At 46.1% G+C, this 20,684-nt stretch overlaps 2 protein-coding genes across 3 annotated transcripts in view; one reads left to right on the top strand and one right to left on the bottom strand.

The window, feature by feature from the left end:
• TMEM39A (transmembrane protein 39A) overlaps nucleotides 1–3,005 on the top strand; it is a 10,478-nt gene extending 7,473 nt beyond the window's left edge. Inside the window, exon 8 of the mRNA XM_026110571.2 lies at nucleotides 1,447–3,005. Within this exon, the coding sequence (XP_025966356.1) occupies nucleotides 1,447–1,680 (234 nt within the window). The 3' untranslated portion in view covers nucleotides 1,681–3,005. The remainder of the gene's footprint in view (nucleotides 1–1,446) is intronic.
• LOC112989417 (uncharacterized) overlaps nucleotides 1–20,655 on the bottom strand; it is a 25,802-nt gene extending 5,147 nt beyond the window's left edge. The window contains exons 1-20 of one of the 2 annotated variants that reach the window (XM_026110570.2): nucleotides 20,441–20,654; nucleotides 20,305–20,361; nucleotides 18,381–18,418; nucleotides 16,971–17,111; nucleotides 14,995–15,057; nucleotides 13,769–13,889; nucleotides 13,275–13,367; nucleotides 12,000–12,160; nucleotides 11,397–11,482; nucleotides 11,109–11,192; nucleotides 9,823–9,885; nucleotides 9,603–9,680; nucleotides 9,422–9,510; nucleotides 8,641–8,677; nucleotides 6,998–7,146; nucleotides 6,461–6,523; nucleotides 6,060–6,135; nucleotides 5,507–5,591; nucleotides 5,244–5,331; nucleotides 2,304–4,741 (exon numbers count right to left, since the gene is read on the bottom strand). In XM_026110570.2, the coding sequence (XP_025966355.1) occupies nucleotides 4,631–4,741; nucleotides 5,244–5,331; nucleotides 5,507–5,591; nucleotides 6,060–6,135; nucleotides 6,461–6,523; nucleotides 6,998–7,146; nucleotides 8,641–8,677; nucleotides 9,422–9,510; nucleotides 9,603–9,680; nucleotides 9,823–9,885; nucleotides 11,109–11,192; nucleotides 11,397–11,482; nucleotides 12,000–12,160; nucleotides 13,275–13,367; nucleotides 13,769–13,889; nucleotides 14,995–15,057; nucleotides 16,971–17,111; nucleotides 18,381–18,418; nucleotides 20,305–20,361; nucleotides 20,441–20,602 (1,845 nt within the window). In that variant the 5' untranslated portion in view covers nucleotides 20,603–20,654 and the 3' untranslated portion in view covers nucleotides 2,304–4,630. Of the gene's footprint in view, nucleotides 1–2,303; nucleotides 4,742–5,243; nucleotides 5,332–5,506; nucleotides 5,592–6,059; nucleotides 6,136–6,460; nucleotides 6,524–6,997; nucleotides 7,147–8,640; nucleotides 8,678–9,421; nucleotides 9,511–9,602; nucleotides 9,681–9,822; nucleotides 9,886–11,108; nucleotides 11,193–11,396; nucleotides 11,483–11,999; nucleotides 12,161–13,274; nucleotides 13,368–13,768; nucleotides 13,890–14,994; nucleotides 15,058–16,970; nucleotides 17,112–18,380; nucleotides 18,419–20,304; nucleotides 20,362–20,440 lie in introns of those variants that run through there. The other variant, XM_064520018.1, reaches the window with a different exon arrangement.
• Between the last annotated feature and the right edge of the window lie 29 nt (nucleotides 20,656–20,684).

Here is a 20,684-nt window from a genome sequence, read left to right as displayed (position 1 = left end):
TTCTCACCACCTTTTAGGATCTTACTTTAGGGTCACTCTTGGGGACCCTGTCTTTATACAGTAGAGGTATCCAGATTACTTCCAAATGAACTGAGTAGCAGATTAAACAACAAAAAAAAAACAAAAAAAAACCCCACTAGTGCCATAACTACAATGGTCTTAAAATCTTGTCCTGCAGAGATCACCCCAGCATCCTTTATTGTGGGTTGTGCCTCTTGGTAGTAGACTTGCTGCTCCATCTTGGTTACCTTCCTGCGTTTGTAATGGTATACTTTCTCAGTATACTACTGCAGGTCAGCAAAGAGTAAAAATTAAACAGTCAATAGCTTACAGCTTCTGTCCAAAAGATCACACGTTTCTCCCTGCTACCTATGCAGTCTCCCCTGATCATGTAGTTATTTTTCAGAAAGTATGTATTCTATGCCATCTGGGTTTGCAATGTTTTCATTCCAGCTGTGGTGTGGGGCCTGCAGCTGTGGCACTGGTGGTCAGGTGGGGTTGGTCAAGTAATTGGTACTCAGTTACATGGTTCTTGAGGACTGAGGTGGTTTGGGAGCCTGGAGCTGACCACACAGTTCCAGAGGAGGGGAGGAGCTGATTTAAATCATTGCTGTCAAATATGACACATGAGCTCTATCATTCATCAGGGTCAATTCAGCTCACTTACCTGGCAGAAGACTAATTCAAAAAGAGAACTGGTTAGTTTTTGGCTGGGTTAGTGAGCTGAATCAGCTCTTGGGGTAGTAGAGCCTGTGCAAGAGGGGAAGAGTATAAAACAACTGAGGCTTTCACCTTTCCAGTAGCAGTGGCTTGTTAAGAGTTGTTTTTAGGTCAAGAAGTTGGGGTGTCCCTTTCCCATCATGAATTGGCCACATCACAGCTGCTTATGCTCTCAGCTGAACATTGTTTCCCATGTGCCCATCTCCCACACATGCTTTGGCTGGGCTGGATGGAACAGAGTTCAGTGCTCACAACGTCCTTTTTTACTGCTAAAAAAAAGATTTGTTCTTGGCAGAGGGACTTCCTCCTTGCAGCATTACAGTGACGTCTGGGCAAAACAAAAGTCATTGCTGCCTTGTCAGTGCTTTCTCACCATGGTGATGCCACTCTCCCATCAGATAGTGTATTCTTAAGGGGATCCTAGTTCATAGAACCTCTTCCAGGGGAGCTGGAAAATATGTGAGATGGCCATTATTTCACCAGTCCTCCCCTTCTCAAGGAAAATTACAATTCTGCATGCCTTGTTTCTTAAACTTCAGTCCTCTAAGTAGCAGCTAGTGGTGGGTAAGATACAAGAGCCTTTCTTCTACCCAGCACAGTGATCGCTAGCTCAGTGGAGTCAGAGAGCATTACATACACTCCCGTTCGTACTTTAATGCTGCAGCAAACCGTGGAAATGCTGTTGATGTTCTTCTTTCTCTGTCCTTTTTAACTGTTCCCCTGCAGTTCCTTTTTCACCGTCCATTACGGCTGCTCAACCTGCTGATCCTCATTGAAGGCAGTGTGGTCTGCTACCAGCTCTACTCACTGCTGCGGTCAGAGAAGTGGAACCATACCCTCTCCATGGCCCTCATCCTTTTCTGCAATTATTATGTCTTATTTAAGCTCCTCCGGGACCGGATAGTATTAGGCAGGGCATATTCCTACCCACTTAACAACTATGGACTCAAGGCCCACTAGGCCTGCCAAATGTGTACCCCTTACCTTTCCCTTCCCACAGGCCAGGGAAAGAACCTCAGAAAAAATATTTTCGTACAGTTCTATTTTTTTCTTGCGGCGTTTATAAATATTTAAAATATTTTATATTTTGTATACTATTGTTTTTGTGGGGTGGGAAGGGAACCAGTGGCAATTAAATGTCGCTTTATAAACAAGGTGTTATTTTATATATATATATATATATATAAAAATCAGTGTGTATATACCTTATATCTATACCCATACATATATCTATGTGAAGCAACAGGATTGTGTGTGTGGTCACTGTGTCTGCTTTGCTCACACAACTGCCCTGCCATCGCATGTGGTGGGGGTGGGACTGCTGCTAATAGGAACTGGTCTCTTGGAGAGCTGTAGATGAGTACAGCAAGGGGAAGTAAGGAAACACAGGGGGATTTCAGCAGTGCAAGCAGCTCATCTTAGAAACCTCAGTACCAGGGCAGTTTTGCCCTGAAACTGTGCACTGATGTGATATCAGCTTAGAGAAAGGGAGGAAGCAGTGTGCTGAAAGACAGGCTAACTTACTGTCAGTCAGCAGAAGCTCCCTGTTCCCTTTTCTTCCCAGAGTTAGCAAGATGCAAATATTCTTTTTAAAAAGCAAACCCTTTATTTTAGGTCCTAGCCATCCTTCTAGAAACCTGAGCTCCTTAACTCCACCCAGAGAATGAACTTAGTCTTGAAATTGTAGTTTTACAGTAGTATATCATTTAGGAAAGAGGGGATTTGAAATAGTTTCGTCTTGCAGATGGTGATTGATTGGTTTATACTGCCATTTCTAACCCCTACAAGAGTAGCATTAAATCAGTGAATATTCAGCCATTATTTCCTGCAAGCAGCAGTGTTCCTTGGAGAAATTTATTCTTGTCAAACACTGATCAACTCCTTCTATTTCCATACGGTGTACTTCCCCAGTGTTTCATCTTGCAGGCATACAGCTCCAGGGTGTTTTAGAAATGTTTAATAAGTTATCATTAATATTAGAGGTAATACTTTGCTCTTAAAATCTGCTCTTCATAGAATTTAACTATACTAGAATCTAGTGAAGTAATATTTCTGGTAGTATCACACAGGGGAGTTGAAGATGAAAGACAGTATCAACTGTTTCATTATTTTAACTGTGGATGCTGCTAACAGCCTCTGGTAGCAGTTGATGCTTTGACTCAAGTAATTGTGGGGAAGGTAATGCAATGTGTTTATCATTCAAATGCTGTCTGACTGCTAACTTTACTAAAGTGCTAGCTCTGTTTAAAGAGTGGATTTAAATTAAAAAAAAAAAAAAAAAAAAAGCTATACTGAACTTTGGGAGAAACTGCAACCACTCTCTCTGTTCCTCCTTTCCTTCCAAGCTAAGTAGGAATACAGTGCTCTTTGCTGCTGCTGACTATAGGACAGCTTCTCCAGCAGCCTGATTACAAGGCCAGAAGTTTCCCTTCTCAGATATCTGTGATAAGGTGGGCAACAGGAGGTATCTCTGAGCATTAACCATGAGCTAGTCCAAAATGAAGCAGATGCTTAGCCTTGGTTAATCCTAGGCCTTTTCTTGTCTTTGATGTGGCCACAGTGGTGCAGGCAGGACACAGGCACTTAAGTTTATAGCCAGGGGGCTTTCAATGGAACCTGTAGCACATAGTACTGTGATTTTAGGGCCTACTCCTGTAGGAATGTAATCTCTAGCTTTTCCTGCTGTGGTATTATGATTTAAGTATTACAGCCTGCTCTTTTACTCCATGCCTTAATTCTACCTGATGACTTTAGGAAGTGCACTTGGGATAGAGGAATGGCTGTCTGCTTGTCTAGAGCAGGCTGTGTGCTGCGCACAGCTTCATGCAACACCTCTCCTGCACCCAGGTTCTGCTCATGCAGTACTCTATCACTTCCTGCTTTTTAGTGAGGCACCAGTTTCACCTCCTTATAGTAACTGGATCAGCAACCATCTCCTTAAGAGCTATTTCACAGCATACCGGGTAGCTTATTCCACTCCACTCCACTCCACTCTGGAGATGGAATTACTAAATGCTGGTAGGCTTATGTCTAAGAAACTACTGGGAGAACATAGGCTCTCAGGGTCTTGCCTTAGGAAGTATGCCACCAACAGTGGCACAAAACTCCAGAGCCCCTGTGAACTCCAGTGAACCAGTTTTGGCTCACTGAGTTAATGAGGGTTCCTGCTCTGCTTTTTCCTTCCCTTGCACATAAGGCTGAAGGAGCAGGACTGCTCATGCAGTGAGCATGCCCATATTTTGTGCAACAGTTAGACTGAGCCCTACACTGTTCCCAGCACAAGGGACCAAAAAAAGCATAGAGACACTTCCATAGCTACTGCCCTTCTGTTTTGGTCTGAGGGAATATTCGCGGTAAGGGGCCATGACAGACACTACCTTCTTGCAGGAGTGTTAAGATCCTCTTCATTCCAAGGAAACAAGGCACTAATATCTAAGGGAATCTATCTATATGGGAAGCTGCCTTTCACCCTCAAGAGTACCTTGGTTACATCCTGGGGCAGAAGACATTCTGTGAGAAGGTTTAAGGACTTAGAATTGTGGTTCTCCATGCATAGCCATCTAAACTGCTTGTATGCAGTCCAGCTGTCTTCCACCTTTACATAGGAGCCATACAGGGAAAGGGGTGGCAGAAGATGGTTGCAAAAACTGGCAAAAACAGTGAGGAATGAGCTAACACAGGTGGTTTCCCCAGTACAAACTGGAACATCCCCTACCCAACAGGGAGCAGAACTGATCCCTGCTCACATCAATGCTTGCTTAGATCAGTCTTCCTCCCCATTCCTCAAATGGGCCTGCTAATAAACCTTATTCAGGTAAACACTGAAAACAAGTCCACTCTTACCCTTGGTCAGGTCAGATTAGAGAAGAAAAAGAAATGTTTTGGAGCATTCCCCATCTTGACCACCCCATCATGCAAGTATGTCATAATAAATGGATGGTTTTTTGGTCTGGTGACGAAACTGCTCCAGCTTCAGGCCAATCCTGAGAAGCATAGCTTCATCCCACCATTTTGTCATGACCTGGGAGGAGGAGAGGGAAAAGAGACGGCAGGGGGGAAAGAAAAGTATCATCATCACAGACACTACTGAAAGCCCTGCAGAATGTGGCTAAAATTACTTCCAACAGCACCAGAAGAGCACATGCTTTTCCCTTTTACCCCAGTAAGTGTTGCATTGCTGCATTTGGGATAAAGGCAGCTGTCTGACATAATACAGAGAGCTTTCATTTCAAGAGGGAGAAGAACACGGAAGGGCTTAGAGAAATTACATAACTGAGAAATAAGGAAAAAAGAGGGAAGAGTAGTGACAGATGATAGGGACAGCCAGGTGGTTAATGATGCAGGTAGACAGGAAGATAGAGAAATCCATCTCCCAGATGCCAGAAGAGTCCTTCTGCTCTTCTAGGCAAGTCTTCACTCAGAAGTTAAAACTATATTACCAGTCCCTGTATATTCCTCAACAGTGCTGCATGGAATGGCGGGAACCTGGTTATAGTGGCTTCAGTTCAGAGGGATTGTCTCACCTGGAGGCTGATAGGAAGCCCAGCAGCAGAATATCCAACAGGGACCACCAGTCCTGGAATGCCAGTGAAGTTGCCAAGCTGCATGAACCTGGGGGAGAGGCTGTCATCAGCATTCCTGCCTTGGGACAGCAACAAAATCAGCCTTTCTGGGAGAGGCAGCTAAGATGGCTCTCTCCTCTGCAGCCTGAGCTCCTTTAGTTAGTGCAGCTAGTTCCCAGCTACTCCCGACCTTGGTTCTGTAGTGCAAGTAGCACTGTTCTTACCTCATGGCCCGGACTGTGAGCAAGATATCGCTGCACCCAGCCAGAAGGTCAGAGTCATGGATTCTTGGGGCAGTGGAAGCAGCAGCTGTGGAGGGGAAGAGTCAGGCAGTGGGCAATCTCCAAGATACAGCTCAGTTCCTTAAAGCTACGTTTGATCTACGTTGGTGATGCAAACAACCCCCTTGGAGTACAAAGAAGTCATTGGGATTTATGGTTTGAACAGTTTCTAATTGGAATAAGACCATCTTCATGTCTAAGAAGCAGATGTCCAGTCTCTCCTGTGTAACTGCACCAGCTCTGCACGTCCTATTTCAAAAAGGAATCCTACCAAAAAGGAATTATCTGACTGCCATGGATACAGGCAGCAGGTCTAGAAACGCGCAGCACTCATCCTAACCAGAACCCATTTTCTTCTACAGGCCTGAGGCACTACTAAGTCTCTGCACAAAAGTCATGCTCTTAAAATTAGGTGGGAGGAGTTAATGAAGTAACTGTTCTTAAAATGCACCACGCAACTCTCTGGGAGCAGCTCTGTGGCTAAAACTGCTAATACCTGGTGTAAGGATACAGTTCACAGTGGTGAAAATTTCTCGCAAGAAGCCCATGCTCCGGGTCCTCTGCCGATTTGCCTGCAAACAGAGAGACTACCATCTGACAAGGCCTCTTGGTTCATAAGGCTCACATTTGACAGTGACAGTCTCTGCCCATCAAAGCCTCCACCTCCAGCTTCATTCCTGCAGTTTGGACTCAACGAGCAATACACCAACCAGTCTGAGTGGTATACCCTCTGTGGTGACCCATCATTTAGCATGTCCCCCCAGCAGAGGTCAGTAGTATTGCTGGCTGATGTCTTTCCACAGCCCCTGTCCCATGTATGAGGAGATTAAGGGAACCCTCCACCCCACCTTTGTAATTTCACTGGATGTCTCCCCTTCACCACAGTATGTTCCTCACCGTAATATAGTCCAGAGCTGTGAACTGGCAAGCCAAGGCCAGGCTGATCCGAGTCTCCAAATTCTGTAACAGAAAACCTTGATCATGGTTCTGCTTGCAACAAGCTAGTTAACCACATCTTCTTGCTTTAGACAAGCACTGGGTAAGAAAGAAGCTTCTAAACTCCCTCTTTTCTCCCGTACCTTTCTTATCCTCATTAACTTTCCATCAAGCATAAGCACCTTCCTAGGAACCATAGTTCACATCTTTGTACACTTAAACAATCTTCCATGGTGACAGGAAGAGTTTTACATTGGGCATGACAGTTTGAGAGGACTAAGATGTGGTTAACAGCAAGAGACTGGACTGGATATTTCAGGAGTTTTCTCCTAGGTCTGCATTCCTGTATCAGGAGTCATCCAGCTGTTGCTTTGCCACAGAAAAAGCAGGAGAACCCCAGGTTTCTCACTGATATAGAGCACTTGTTCTGCATATAGAGCACTTGTTCTGCATCAGCCGTGAAAACCGCTGGCACTGATCCTACCTGCTGCCGCTTACCATTTGGTGGAAATGTTTGTTGAAGTCAGGTTGCAGGAAGTCTCTCATCTCACTGAGAATGCAGATTCCGTGGGCCACTCGAACTTCCTCCATCTCTGGAAGAAACACTTCAACCACACTGGCTCCCAGACTCTGCAGGTACTCCACAGCTGAGGACAGAACAGGTCGAGCACAGACAGCATCCTTGAGTTTAGCAAACGTTACAGAGGAGCTGAGAATCCCACTCCCTTGAAAAGTCAGAAATTCCATAGGCTGTTAAAATGCAAGCATCTTCAGTGCATCATGTGGCATGCAGACGGCTGCAGCTGCTTCTCATAGCTAAAAGCCTTAGGCCTAACTAGATCACAGTGCTCCAACAGTGCAGAGCTAGGGGCTCGTAGGCAGGCTCATAACGTACCTACTATATTCTGGGCAAGTTTATCTCCTCCCTCTATCTCCCAGTTAATCTAGACAGTAAAGAGGGGTTGATAATGCCTCCCCGAGCACTTGACATTACCAGTATTGTAAGAGCATGAAGTGGTTATTTAGCACCAGAAGATTCTCATTCAAAGCCTGTTCTGAACAACAATGGTAGGGGAACCCCGGGATGGGCTCAGAGACCAAGTCAACAGTACAGGGTCACCAAATCCTAACACACTTTAGCAAAGCTGAACCCTGCGACTTTGTTAAAAAGCAAATCTTTAGCAGCCTACAAAGAATATCTTTCTCTCTGATTTCAGCTTGTTTATAAGCTCCCAGCCTTGCCTATTTCATTGGCATGTTGTGTGTCCCTCCTAATAAAACTCTAAACATGTGGAAGAAAGGCCACATCTGGTGCAGGTAATCTCTCTGAATTCTTCTTTGTTGGATAACTAGGGTAACTAACCACCCACCTTTGAAGCTGCATGCCATTGGGAGAGAAGTTGTGTTTTCAGGGAGCCTGTCACTTTGACATTTTAAATCCACAGACTATATTTTGGATCTCTGAGTGCAAGGAAGCTGCAGAGTCTACAGCACTCTCTGTGTCTACAGAAATAAGAGCTGGAAATAGGGAGGATGAAGAAAATTTAGGCTAGCAAAGCCCAAGTACTGTGAACCACCTCAGCCCCAATGTGCAGGAGGCCAACTGTTCTGCTAGAGACTGTGGAGTCTCCCTCCTCTCCAAGTATGCACCAAGTTCAATTTTGCTTAGTCTAAAATTCGACAAGGCCACCCTAATGGCACTCTTTGGCTGATTTCAAGGAAACACCACAGGACTGGATGCACTGTAAAGACCTAGCCTTTCCTACTAAACAGCATCTCTCCTACTAAACAGTAGATTGTCCAACAAGTCCCTCTGCTAAGTCTTTCACCATTAAAGCTTGCAGAATGAGTATTACTAAGCACAGACAGAGCTGCCTTTATAGAGAGACAGAGACTTAACACATTAGACTCCTTTCTTCCACTGTAACCAGGCAAGCCTACAACTGCAGGGATTTTTAACCCTCTGCAGTCAGGAGGACTTCCCTAGTACAAGGCTACCGCTGTGTGTCCAGCCAGACATCTTTAAGCATCTTCCTTAAAGGACTTCAGGCCAGACCACTTTAATGGGTACATGAGAGCAGCACCAAGTGATACAATGACCTCAGATAGATGCAGAGATATTACAAGCTTTTGATCTTTACCTTTCTCACAGATGGACAGGACTTCTGCATCACATGCCTAGAGAAAAAGAGGAAAGACCTGACCAGATTTTAATAGCTGCCCTCTCTCTCCACCCAGCACACTCACCAGGACTTCAGTCCACATGGAGCTTTCTTTACTCCTGTCTCTGATGGTAGGGAAACACAGCCCTCCAGAGCTGCCTTTTGGCCACCAACTCCAGGAGAACAGCTTGGAGGTCCTAACTCTATGGAGAAGAAACGGTCTCCCTTTCCAGGGGAGAAGGTGTTCCTCCTCTGCACCAGGGCAGAGCCAGAAACAGCCCCTGTTCTCCTCCAGGGAAGAAATCTTGGGCAATTCTGTGGGGTTGCATTACAATTGCCAAGCAGTACTACCTTGCCAGCTCAGTTTCTACACTGGAATGATGAAATACCATGCAGCAGCTACACTATCGTAATCAAATGGATAAACTAATTTTCCTCATTTGTTTTTAAACAAGTTACCTTTTGGAATCAGTTCAGAAGCATCACTTCCCATGGAAACACTAGTATGAGGAAGTACACTGCCATCAACTGTACAGAGTCACTACCTTTCCTCATACCTCCAACAGACCTTTGCTCAAAGGCCTGTCTCAGGAAAGAAAGTCATCTCACTGGATAACTTCACCTGAACCATATTCCCCTCTAAGTATCAGACTAAATATGAGGAGCTCTCAAGTTGAAAGGCAAGAGAACACTGACTACGCTGAATTCCTTCAAAATCTCATCTTGCAAAGCACCAGGAAGAGAGAAACAGGACAGGCACCTTAAAAAATGTCCAGTCCACTCCCACTTTTAAGCCCTTCAGGTCAGGTGCACACATATCCAACAGGGTTGCTTTGGGCTGTTTTAATCCTGCAGGAAACAAACAAGAGTTCCTCTTTTTATCTAGGATGCCCCTAGAAAGGCAGATCACCCAGGCTGAAGGAGGGAGAGGGCTCACCTACCATATGGATAGAGTGGATCCGGCTCAGCAAGGATACTGTAAACAATGGCTGCATCTGCCACTGAGGTACAGATAGGTCCTGTCAAAGAGAAATCAGTTACGTATGTGACAAGGGGCAAACAGGACCTTCTTCCCCAGGCTTTTTGTGGGCACAGATTGCCTCCCCAAGCAGTGACAACACCACACAGTGAGGTCCCTGAAGTGAAACACAAGCCTCTTACCCACACTGACTGTGGAATAGCTGAGCGGGAGGCTGCCATGAGAACTGATCCGCCCAAACGTACCTTGAGAAAAAGAAATAGGTAGATATGCAAGGTAATATAAAGCAGTTGCTGGTGAGATCTGACCTGGACGCCTCTGGCCCTGCCAGCTGAATTCCTCAGCATTTGTCAGTAAGCAGTATACCCCTGCCAGTCATTTCTCTGTCTGCTGTTTCAGAGCCTGATCACTGATCGTTCAGTACCCAGTTCTGCTGACTGCCAGTCTTATCAAAGAAACAGCTGAGTTCAAATACTGAAACCATTTCCTCCCATAAGAAATGATCTAGTGAAGAGGAAATATGTGCAGGGATTTATGAAATACATGCATATAAATATGCAGAAGCAGCACCTATGGTGCAGAGAATGGAGAGGCAGGAACAGAATTATCAACAGGAGGAGATGCTGGGCTCTGGGAGCAGATCACTACTCCAAAAGATCTCACTGCTTCACCAGTGAGACTTAATGTCTAACACCAGTTGTCTTCTGCGAGTGTTCTTGTTGCCTCTTTCTGACCAGTTACATTTGTCATAATCATCATGGAAAAACAGTAATGGTTTGAGTGTCTGGTCTCAGATGAAGCAGCTGATAAACCTTTCCTAAAACCCAGTATCTCTTCCAAGTGGCAATCCTGCCCATCTCGCCATCCTCCATGCTGCAGATACTGCTATGTGCATTTCCTATGCACATTCCCCCCCCCCCCCCCCGATTATATGAAGTCCTACTGGAAAAATTGCTTTGCAAACTGTTTTCAGGAATGCATACTTGACAGATAAGTCTACATCCTGGTCTGGTACAAGCTTGTCACCAGGTTTAGCTTACCAGATATGAGTTTGAGCAGTCTCAGCCTCCCCATCTAATTGGGGTGATGGGAATCCATGGCTGGTGGAGCTGCTTTTCACTAGCTCACTATGGATATCCAACCAGGTTGGGAACACCTCCCAGCAGAGGGGCAGAGGAGGAAAACAGAAAAGGAAAGGGTGGGTAGAGAGGTAGCATGTGTGCTTTGTTGAGCATTTGGCTCACATACAGAAGTTAATATTTTTTTGAATGTCTGTTCAGTGGTCAGTACTGGGAATGCTTCCATTCTGCCAATCCCACCCATATAACTCACAGGGTGTTACACTCCAGAGTTTCTCTGGTTGAGTTTTTTTTATGGCAGGAATTCATGGACCATGCCTGACTTGTTCCTGGCATCCTATCTGATACAGAAAACAAGAGTCCTCCCACCATGATTGAAGGGGCACTACCTTTCAGCCCTACCACACCACAGAATGAAGCAGGAATCCTCACAGAGCCTCCTCCATCTGTGCCAATAGCCACTGGACAGAGACCTACAAAAAACATATTGGTCTGGGATCAGAGAGGTGTCACGTTGCCCCTTCCGTCCTGCTGCCAGCTGTAGCCAAGACAGCACACACAGATCTCTGTTCAGCTAAGAGTTCCCCCAGCTTCCAAATCCCCTCATAAGAAGCTAATGTCTGAGGCTTAGGCCCTTCCTCTTCCCACCCCCTTAAGCTCAGTTTAGGACCACTTACCTGCTGCTACAGCTGCCGCTGACCCACTGGAGCTCCCACCTGTGTAGTGATTGGGCTTGTAGGGATTCCTTGGGATCTTGTGGTACCTGAGGCAGATAAGCATTATGGAATCTTTTTCTAGGAAGGACCAAGTTCATTATAAGGCAGGAAAGATCCAGAAACACAGCTCAGAGATGCAGTTCTCCCAGTAAAGAGACACCCTTCTATCCCAGATAGTGCTATGACCCTAGAAAATGAGGCCCCAAAAAGATTTACGGCTCAGAGTCCAGTTTTCACCTATCACTCGTCCTGTAAACATTCACACCTCCAAGTGTGTAAGGTCTTGGCAAAGGAACATCATTACTCAGCAGATGCCACTTGGATCCTCTCTTTCCTTTGGCTTCAGGAACCTTCAGGCTTCCACAGTTGTCCTGACTCTCAAATCTGAAATGCTGGGTTTTCATATACCCAGGGTTCCCCCTGCACTGGACATTTTGTCAGTTTTATTTCCACGTGTTTACCCTATTTTTGCACTGTTCCCTGTCAGGTCTGGACAGATCTTTAGGCCTTTCTAGACAGGTGTGGGTGGGAGGGAAGGGAAAGGAAGGGGGAAAGGGTTTTTACCGATTAGGGTTACATCCAGTTGTTCCAGTCCCTAGTTCATGCATGTTTGAGACCCCAATAATGATAGCTCCAGCCTCTCGCAGCTTCTTGGCCACAGTAGCATCTTCTGTTTCAGGCTCTGTCCCAAGATACTCTGTTCCCACTCGGTGATGGTAAGGCACCTTAGCAAGAAGACACCTTGTCATGCATCCTAAAACCCTAGTCAGGCAGGCAAGCACATATACATGCTTCACAGTTTGCCTCCACAACAGATCCCAGACATCAGGAACCACAGAGTTAAGACACAACACAGCCAGGCAGCTTCATTCTTCATCTTGTGCTGTATCGGTTTCTGTTAGGAGGGACACTTAACCCTTCCATATTTGATCCTTCCCACATGCAGAGGAGTCCTTATACTGTCATGATATGGAGAAGCAGAGACACATGGATGATCTAGAGCAATGCAGTTGTTATGCCCAGAGGCTACAGAACAGACACTTTGGCCCCATGGCACACAGCAGTTCCATTTTCCACTTTTCTATGGAAGGAGCTGCAGTGTTTCAAGGTAAGGCACCAAGATTAGATGGATGCTAAAATACCAGATGGGCTCATTTTCAGGGTATGCTAAGTACTTTCCACTCAGATACAGTAGTAGAAGAACACGTACATAAACAGGACTCCCACCCTATGAGTAGGTATCTGCAGAGCCTATGATAGCTTGATGGCACCGACAAGAATACTAAATAGTAACTGCTGCTAGGCCACATGCCAAACCCCCCATGGCTGGGGATTTTCAGAGTAACTTGCATGTTTCTGACAAGTATGTCCTTTAAGGTAAGGGCAGGGAGATGCTTAGCCAGTGCAGCAGTCAGTGCCTGAGAAATCCATGCAGTTACAGCTACTGCTACAAATGGGTTTACTCATTCTCATTTCATCAGACAAGGGACCGTTCCCCACCCTACTCCCACATTCTACTCCCTTTGAGCTAAAGAGATTGGTACCAAATATGAAACGTGTCTGTTACTGCCAAGATCTGTCTTCACCTGGGAACCCTACCAATTACAAACCCATATACTACCCCTTATTACAAACATATTCTCAGGCTTCTGCTGAGGAATTGGTCTTAAAACCTTGCTGCAGTGAGTTGCACAGGTTGACCACTTTATATTTGCAGGAGCAAAAAAGATACTATGAGCTTCCTGAAATAGGTTGCTTTGAACTCCTTCACAAGAGGGAGCAAAACAAGCTCCTAGAATGCCCTACAGCATGAACTGACAACTAGACAAGGAAACCCACCACTTTAAACTCTTCTTTCAGGCACACTGGGATCCCATCCAGATAAGACAGGGTACATTTATTGCTGTAACGAGCAGTGGAGGCCTCAGCCATCTGCACAGAGGAAAAAACATTAGTTGAACTGAAGGTCATTACCAGTATCAGAGCAGAAACTACAAATGGCCTTGTCAGGCTGTTGCTAAGCCAAACTGTAAGTTTTTCTTTTTCTACCATTCTCTGATGGAAAACTACTGCTTAGAGGCCTCTATGCTGCTAACAGATGCCACAAAAACATGTTTCAAACATAGTGACTCAGTAGAAAATAGATTGTCTTAATGCTACCTGTCTTTGAAGGAAAGGAAGCAAACTTGTTTGTATTCATCTGCCCAAGGAGGGAGGAAAAATATACATACTTTTCTGTGCAATACATCTGCAGAAGAGCTGCTCCCCCTTCTAATAGGCGCTACAGTGGTTGGGGCAGCAGAGGCCCCTTTCTTACTGCAGGCAGTCATTACCAGCATTATTTGCTCACGGTCCCATTGCACTATCGCTCGGAGCGGGGGTGTGGATTTGTCGCAGTCCTCCAGCACAGCAATGATGTTCTTTGCTACCTGAGATGGTGTCAGCTTCCCACTCCTACGGGACAGGAGAGGTTGGGACTTCATTGTAAGACCCCACACACACACCACATCTGTGCACAGGGTTTGCCTCTCACGTGTAGCAAGATGGCAGCTGTCACTTCTGTAACAAAGAACTAGATAGGAATCTGTGGGTGGTGATAATTTCAACACAGTCTACACCATCAAGACAGGAGACTCCTTTCCTTAAAGGGGGAACCCAGATATTCCTGAAATACCAGAAGAACAGGGAAACATGGCTGACAACTCTTGAAAGCCTGAGGCTATGAAACTCCCACTATCACAAGCTAGGCCTGATAGGTCAGCCCTCTTTATACACACCTTCCATTACAGAGAAGGGGCCCACAGGAGCACTGTCATAATCCACCTTTAACAAACAGACTTTGCCTCCCTCCTGGCAAGAGGCTATGTTACATCACAAACACACCTGGCCCTGGTTGATACTAAAGCCTCATAGTCAGGATGAGCCCCTAACACCAGACAGCAACGTCACCCTTTTGCACCAAGGCCACAGCTTTCTGGCAGAGATAGCCATTGAGGAACATGTGCCAGATTCCTAGGAAGGTTTATCTGAGCACTCCAGATCTGGGCACATGTGCCAGAGGCATCTAGGACTTACAGAGCAACCAACAGCTTGCAGTGCAACAGAGTCAGGGACATGCTTCCAGCTGCTCCTGACACACTTGCTGGGTGGATGCAGTCAAACTGCTCGCAGAAGCACAAGCAGCAGGGGAATTGAGGGACTTTTCAGAGCCTTGCAGCATGTGCAACTCTCATCATCCAGATGAGCCTTCTTCTCTTTCCCTCTCACTTGTCTGGGCAAACAAGGTAAGTCGAAATCCCTCCCAGGGAGGACTGACAATAAAAGTCAAGGATAATGGCATGTAAATATCCTTGTGGGGCTTGTAAGAGTTTTGCCAGCTTCCCAGGGTGGCTTTTCTTCATTATTCTATTAGAGGGAAAGGACTGCAGAAGGTGGTGTGAAGCAATGGCACCTCAAGGACAATGCTAACAAAGAGATCCCAGAGAGCTTGTGAAACAACACTGGCCTACAGCAGGAGAACATGCAAGACAAATTGTTCCCAGACACTAATTTCACCTACCAGTAGCAGTCCAAGTAGTCTTTGATTCCTTTGAAGCTAAACCCATCACTGGCAGAATCAGGCCTGCAAAGAGAAGATTAAAGGGGCAACTGTACTGTCAAAGTCACCTCTATTTTAGAACTGCAGAGTACCCCTGGGACTGCATATTTCAGTGTCACAGTCCAATGCAGGTTGAGCACTGCTCACTTCCGCTAAACCTGATGGTTATTCTTTGGGCTGCTAGCCCAAACATTTCAGCTCATACTCCATCAGACTCCTTGCAGGCAAGCAAAGACCCCATGTACACTAAGGGTGCCGCAGAAATAAGGGGTCAGTCTTGCCAACATGTTCTCATTGCTTCGCATATCTACTGTTGCTTCATACATCTACTGCAAGAAAGTAGTCACTAAATTGTTTGAAATGTATTGCAGATTTACATTTGCTGCTCATCACTGGAGCAATACAGAACAGCTAGAAGATACCGGCAAGCTTAGTTCCAGGATCTCTGCCCCAAGTTTAAGCCAGTTAGGCAGCAGTGCATATGGTATGTGGCGGCTGGAGAGGGAAGAGGCACTACACAGCACACCCAGGAATTTACATCAGCAAGCTGCTTAAAGATCAAGTCTGTAGCTCTTGCACCTAAGAAATAGAGCATTTCTCATCACAATAAGATGAGCAAAAGAAAACACGGGAAGAGCCAGCTACAATTACTACTCCTGTGATGTCTCCATATCATCACTCAATCCAGAAGCTATATCCTGCAACAGGACAGCATAAGGTCTCATAAGATGCTATGTAGGGAAGAGGCAAGGTGAATATCAAGTAATATTGGGCAATATATCAATATATCACTGGTAGAGCAGAGGATGCAGAAGCTGACCAGCATCTGCAGGAAATATACCCCTTCCTGTAGGGGCAGACAGCGAGGGATCGGACAAGATAGAGTTAAGGAGCCGAAGGCCATGGGCTGAATAGATAGCAGTACAGGAACATAAGGAGTAACTGCACAGAGTAAGGCAGTGGTGATGGGAACATGACCTTCGGGAAGGTATAACGTGGTGCTTGCAAGGAGAATAGAAAGTACCGTAAATCACTGTGGGAAAGTACCTATCCGCGCTAGAGCTTATATATAGGGCTTGCTTGCTTGAATAAAGTTGATTCTGATCCAGCACATCGGAGTCCGTGAATCAGACCGCCGCACCTTCCTGCAAAGTGAAGGAGCTGAAAGTATTTCCTTGCTCTAACTTAAGAGCTCAAGCAGGGAGAAAGTTTAGTCTTGCTACAAGCTGAGCTATAGACAGAGAAATGATTCTGTCACTGATGGAGTGCAACTCACAGACTTCCTCAGTAACCAGTGGATAGGTCCACAGTTGAGAACAAAACCAGATGGAGAGAGCACTCATAGCAGTCCAGCCACTCCCAGATCACATCAGCATCAGATCTCAGTAAGACACATAAACGTGAGCAACTTTTCACTCCTAATTTAGGAGGATTTATTCAAGTACATCAAGAAGCTGAACAAGCTGTTCTCAAAATAACCTAACTAACAAAGCCTAAATTCTTGTGGATTGTTTTCTTTGTACCTTGCATTCCTTCCCTCCTCCCAGCAACCTCCTTCCTCTACGTTCTCTTTAGAATTCCTTGCAGGCAAGAAACAGCATATCTGCAAACTCACTTGAAGGGATGAACGTGCCAACTAGCCAGCCACTAAGCATATCTGCTCTGATAGTGCAACCAGAGCCACGGTGAGGCAAAGACTGGCAGAATTTGGTCTCTTCCCACTACGCAGACTCCATGAAATTTGTAGAAACTTCATGTTGGTTGTCAGTGCTAACTTATGAGTTACAGGAAGGATGACTGATAACACTGCTTCTTTTGAAAATCAGTATGGTGTAGGCAAAGGGATTTTAATACAGATTATTGACAATGAGTTTCCCACTACTATAACAGCATCAACCCGTGGTCTTCCACTCCACACCTACACATCACCTACTGACCTTGAATCTATCAGCTGCTTGATAATATCCGAAGTGCTTTCAGCCTCAGACTTGTCCTTTGTAAGCTCTGCAGCAGCTTCTGGGATAAATGTGGGATCTTCGTGAATATCAAGAGAACGCATGAGAGAGAATTTGTTCAGCCTGAAAGAGAGACGATCACTGCTGGAGCTTGCAAGCTCCACCACGACTTTGATTTTTAAGATTGCTTAAAGGTAACTTAATTCTAGGACATTTGCCCTTAACAGTCTGCTTCTCACAGCATAGAGTTGCAACAGTCACAAGATAATCTCTCACACCTTTCCTAAAGGCAGCACAAACCCTATCGTGCTTGCTTAACAAAGCCTCCTACCTCTTGACATTAGGCCAGCCAGCCTCCATCAACCCAAGCTGGGAAAGAACCAATGGAAGTTTTCCCATTCACTTTACACACATTTCACCCACAGACCAAAAAAAAAAAAAAAAAGACAGGAGTGGGGAGCAAAAGAAAAGGAGAAAGTAGTAAAACTCATCTATACAATCACTAATCCTGTTAAAATAAGTACCTTTTCAGAACTTTCCATGACCTGTCTCAACATAACTTTTTTATAATGAAATATAACTGGGGTCATAGCAAGAGTTCAGGCTTGGAACAGGTAATGAAGCAAGGAAATCAAGACCCCGTCATAGATGTCAAGGAACAAGCCACTGTATAACAGCAGTGACAGTTCTCTGGTTTTGATTCATTCAAAAAAACCAAAAAAACAAAACAAAAAAACCCCTCATAGCATGCCTGGAAGTAAAAATTCAGGTGCACCAGGAGTGCTTAATATACCTCTCAGTGTCTTGAAAACTGCAAAGATGATCCACCACATCACAGGCAACATATACAAGTTCAGTGTGAGGCTGAGGTTCCTGACACCTCTTAACTGAGTTGTTTTCAGTGCAACGTACACTTGAAAAACATAGGTTCTAACTAAAAAGCTCTTAGGAGTGAGAGAGAAGGAGAAAAGGCTAACCTAAAATGGTGAATATCTCTAAAAAGAACATATTAAAAACTCTGAACTTCATGTCTGCCCTCATTTCCCCACTACAGCTGGTGGTAAACAGAGTAGATTTGCACATCCACAAGCTTTGAAAGAAAGACTGCTCTTTTGCAACAACACAGTGAGACTAAGAGGCAATCCAGTGAAGTGTCTATGCACCAGTCTGGCTGTGAAAGAAAGTTAATTTCTTCCAATAGAGGGCCACTCAAACCAGAGTAATTAAACCAAAAATCTAGTAAATAACCACTATGAAATAATCTTTACTCACTCTTCACTCAAGCTATGCAACTTCCCTCTTAGAAAAGGTTATTTCAGATAATGTGTAAGAGGTGTGCAGTGCAAGCACCTTAAAAAGGTAACTTAAAGGGGAAAAAATCCCCACTCTTACCTTAATAAGAATGGCAATAAGCAGATCTGTCCAAAAGCCTAGAAGAAAATGAGCACAAATATTGGTTTGTATCTACTTTGAGCTCAGCACCTTCCTCACTAGACAAGAAATGCTGGATGTGATCACAGCTGCTGCAGCCTTGGCCTCTGAGCATCCTAGAGAGCATGCTGTGCTATGTAGTAAAAAAATAGCTGAAATACAGTTATTTCAGGCCAAAAACTTGGCCTGAAATGCCTTCCCCTCACCTCTCATATTCAGAGAATCAGAAGGATTGTATTCTTCTGGTTCTCCTGTGGAAACATGTATGTGTCCTTCCCTGACTCAGCCCCAGAAAGCCTGCACTTGCAGACTACAGTAATGTTAGATCAACTGCAAGACATACAAAGCTCTCATCTGTTACTTAATGGTCTGCAGATTATAAAAAAACACTGGATAAGGTGCAGAAGCTTATTATTATTTGGCTTATCCCACTATTAGCACCTTTTCTGTTACCATTCATCCTCAGCTGCCCTGTAGAAGACACTCAACCAGCTCCTGCTGTAAATTGAGTCAACTTGGAAAAGCACTAGAAATGCAGAGATCCCATAGTAGCAGGCAGCTGAAAACACCCTTTGAATACCTCAGTACCTGAGGTAACAATACCAGCAGTCCCAGATCAGACTTGTTCTAGCCTGTTTTAATAGTTCAAGAATGGATTTCTAAATCACATGGCTTAGTACAAGTCTGAAGCAAGGCTCACAATCCTAGATCTATAGAGAGATATATCGCACCGCATATTACAGAACCATTACAGTCTTTTGAAAAGACAGTGCTCCTAATCTACATCTGCAGTGATCCAAGACAAGGAGAATCCTATATGAGTTTGAGAATATGGTGTCCCCCCTCCAAGGGGGATGTCAGGGAAGGGGGAACTACAAGCCTCAAGGTCACATACCAAAAGTGGCCACGGAACAAAGGATAAAAAGGCATTCCTGTTATTATGTCCTGAAACAAAACTGCTTGCAAGGTGATCTCACACAGATCTCGACAATAAAGGAATAACCCATTGCCAGCTTCCACCTGAGTCCCAACCACTTGCCAAGATCTCAAACAGGTCACGTTACTGAAACGAGACACTTCTGCATGACTTTGATGCTGGCTCAGAAGGCAAGATGTAGGAAAGGCAGAGCACCACCAACAATAAAATCCAACTGCTCTGGCGTGATCAATGCTACAAGTCACTGCAGAGGGGAAGCAGTCTTTTCACCCCACTGGCACTCTCCCATACAGCAGTCACACCCGTTCCCAAGCTCTCCTCCTCCATAACTGCCACTGCCAGCATAGCAGGGATAAATCCACAGGCTTGAAAACATGCCAAAACCCAGAGAAGCATAAGCCCTGCTTAGGGCAGCTGTCTTCAGCTTCTTCACAAAAACTACACTCAGAAGTGCTCAAGGATCAGAATTCCTCTATGTCTGAGTAAAGCTTGCAATTACTTTATCCCGCATTTGATCACTGGTCCAGGATCTCCCCACAGTCACAACACCAGCACTCCGGAGAACAGCTATCTTTTCCTACCGCATCCTGCCCAGCCAGCCACCGGTACCGCTGAGAGGACCCAGAGAATTCAAAACGCATTGGGAGAGCAAGAGCCTCCCTATAACGCAAAAAGTATTCAGGAAGCACGGATTTATCCTTACTCCAAGACCCGCTCCCTCGGAAACCTTTGACACCGTCGGTCTCGTATGGCTCCCCTGTGTAAACAGGGAGGGGTTTACTGCCTTATTTGCTTATCGACATCCCCGCCGGGGAAGCGCCATCGGGCGACAGGTGCCCTTCTCCGGCGGATCCTCCTCACCCCGCGCAGCCCCCGGCCCCCCCGCCGGGGCTCACCGAAGCGCTCCCGCTGACCGGGGTCCACCGCCGCCCCCGCGCTCCCACTCACCGTGTTGGCCACATGCGCGAAGAGGCGCAGCCAGAGGCCGCTCAGCCGCGGGGCCCACTGCGGAGAGGAGGCGAGAGGTGAGCGCCGGGACCGGCTCCCCGCCGCCCTCACCCCCCCCCGCCCCCCCAGTGCTCACGGCCTCCTGCGGCGGGCGGCGGCCCCGCGTCCCGGCCCGGCCCGGCTCCCGGCGGTGCAGTACGGCGCCCGCGCTGCCCGTGTGCCGCCGCACGCAGCCCAGGTACACGGCGGCAGCCGACAGAAACGACAGCGACGACAGCAGCAGCAGCAGCAACGCCATGATACCAGCTCCAACTGGGCCCGGCGGCAGCGCGGGGGCGGGCAGACCGGGCGGGAGGCGGGGCGGCGGCGGGCCCGCCCGC

This window comes from Dromaius novaehollandiae, chromosome 1 (genome assembly GCF_036370855.1).
Source record: "Dromaius novaehollandiae isolate bDroNov1 chromosome 1, bDroNov1.hap1, whole genome shotgun sequence".
Taxonomy (NCBI): Eukaryota; Metazoa; Chordata; class Aves; order Casuariiformes; family Dromaiidae; genus Dromaius; species Dromaius novaehollandiae.
Note: the sequence above shows the minus strand (reverse complement) of the source record. Positions and strands in the feature narration are given on the sequence as shown.